The sequence below is a fragment of the Montipora capricornis genome, chromosome 10 (genome assembly GCF_036669925.1).
Source record: "Montipora capricornis isolate CH-2021 chromosome 10, ASM3666992v2, whole genome shotgun sequence".
In the NCBI taxonomy this organism is placed as follows: domain Eukaryota; kingdom Metazoa; phylum Cnidaria; class Anthozoa; order Scleractinia; family Acroporidae; genus Montipora; species Montipora capricornis.
In genome coordinates, this window is record NC_090892.1 from 8069282 (window position 1) to 8071781 (window position 2500).

General features: G+C 39.8%; 1 protein-coding gene across 1 annotated transcript in view; it reads right to left on the reverse strand.

Annotated features, from left to right (window-relative positions):
• LOC138019425 (DNA-directed RNA polymerase III subunit RPC2-like) overlaps positions 1-2500 on the reverse strand; it is a 46038-nt gene that overhangs the window by 18740 nt on the left and 24798 nt on the right. The window contains exons 29-30 of the mRNA XM_068866213.1: positions 1710-1837; positions 954-981 (exon numbers count right to left, since the gene is read on the reverse strand). Of these exons, the coding sequence (XP_068722314.1) occupies positions 954-981; positions 1710-1837 (156 nt within the window). The remainder of the gene's footprint in view (positions 1-953; positions 982-1709; positions 1838-2500) is intronic.

Here is a 2500-nt window from a genome sequence, read left to right on the forward strand (position 1 = left end):
CGATGGAAATATCTTCAAATATAAGAAATTTCCAGCAACATCACATGCATGCCTGGAAACCTCTTTGTTTTCCAGGTACCAAGAAAACAATGTCGGGTACGCCGAGTACCCGAGAGAGTTGAAAAGGTTTAGGACAAAAATTAATTGAAAAAATTGTCCTTCGCTCAAAGTGGAACGGGAACTGACTACCCACGAAAATTCAAGGTAAAGTGAAGTAAGAGACCGTCTTCTCCAAATTCAAACACCTAGACGCACGTTACGCATTGTAACAAGAGTCCCTTTTGCCCCGTTGAATTTATCCAAGCATGACTCAAGATAGCGTTTGGGAAAAGAGTGAAGCCTGGTTTTCACTAGCGACGCAGAAACAAGCACAAGCATTAGTAGCTTATGCTCAGTGAAAACGAACGTCTACATAAGCATCAAAATCAACCATGGCAACCACCATTTTGTTCAAATGCTCAGACACAGGAAATCTTGAGCGAGTGCTTTAATAGTTTCGTATTTTAACGATTGGACTGGATCTAGCATGAAATGTAGGCTAATGCAGGCAAATTAATTTGCATTCGAAAAGATTTACTCACATTAGCCTCCATTTCATGCCAGATCCAGTCCAGCCATGAGAATTCGAAAATGGTCCATTGGCCAGTCGTAGCAAATTTCGTTGTGCTTCTGCTGCGTTTCGTTTTCACACGACGCAAGCGAACGCAAGCATGCATAAGCGAAAGCACAAGGAAAAGGAAAAATTTTTGATCCTTATGATTGTGCTTATGCTTGTGCTTGCGTAAACCCCGTTTTCACGGTGAAAGAAGCGCTCTTATGCTTTGCGCTTGTCCTTGCGTCGCTAGTGAAAACCAGGCTCAAGAGGATAGTTCGTGACTCTCATTAAAATCAGCGAGTATCTAATTAACGGCATTTCTGGACATATCTGATAAATAAACGAAATAAAACTTTACCTGTTACGCTGGTTATAGCCAATAGAACCTGTCAATTAACAAAAAGTCATTGTAATAAAAAAAAAGAAAAAAAGAAAGCGATCATTCCTGCAACCAACAAACGATTTGTTGGAGAGCCTTAACAAAGCCCCAACGAATACGTCACTTGAAAAAACAAGAGGATATCACATGACCACTTGGAGATACGAAATTTCTCTTCGAGTGTTAAAAAATATTGTGTGTGACAAGTGAAACATTTTTCAACACGAGAACAGAAACTTCGTACCTCCAAGCGGTCATGTAATGTTCTGCTTATTATGCAAACACCAATGAAATACCAAATCATTTCAATTTAATATTTTTTGGTAGTCCCAACGTAGAACAACGGCGCGATTTATTATGTAACCATAGCAACAGTGATCTTCTCACATGAGGAGATATCATGTTTTCCAGCGAAAGCTCACCTGGTATCACTAGTGTTTATATTTAATAAACCAGCATTTGTGCGATCGTATCTCTTTTTTGCCATCATTCCATCGAGTTCACGTTGTACAATAATTGTGAAGTAACCAACAACTGACTTGGCAAAAGTTGTCGACAGAAACCAAACTTTGGTATTTCCGAGTTGTTTTCTTTCCCAGATCCAAAGAACAGAAAGCGTCGCACGTGGAACACTATAGCTTTTTACTCATTAAGGCTAGCATTTCCTGGTGCTGTCATAACCATCATTTTGGCTTAAGCTCAGTCTCAGTCTCTGTTTCACAAAGCGGGACTTACCCATGGCCTGTTTGCCCATAGCACACTGATAAGTGTTTCGAGGCGACTGGTTGTGATGCGGGTAGGGTATGAGACCCGCACATACACCAAGCAGAGTAAACGGTTCAATCTCCAAATGTGTCGTCTCTCTGTGAATTGAATTCCAATATTCCAATCAGCCCCAAGCAGTACAAAGCACAGATTGCGCGAAGCATTGGTTAAAGGGGCCATGCCGCGCAAAATGGTGTAATTTCACGACAACCAAAATGCCCAAAAAGTAGAATGAAACATTGCAATAACCAGTTAAAAACTGTTGAACAACATGAAAGAAATAAAGCAAAAGGAAAGAGAAGCATGGATAGATACAAATGGACAAGATCGTAACGGATTGCATTTAGGTAATATTTGTTATACTACTTTGTATACTACTTTGTTATACTACTTTGTATACTACTTCCCCACCGACGCAGCACCACAGTTTCTTTAGAAACTACCCCTTCATTCATTTGAAAAAAGTGGGCCTGACGTTTATCACATTTATGGCAAATCGCCTGGATAAAGGTCATTTTTTCTCAGAATCATCTTGTATGTGATGTAACGATGATTTTATCAATAAATAATTCCACATTACCATTTTCAAGTTTTAAACTCGTGATTAACAAGAGCTTTTCCCTGAACACCCTAAAACAACGTGACATTGCACCTTTAATTTAAGTCTCTTTAATTTACGTGTCTAACCAAGTGTCACGCAACTCAGCCCAGGTGGCCTACATCTCAGTCGGTGTCACCAAAAACTATCCTTCACAGGAATA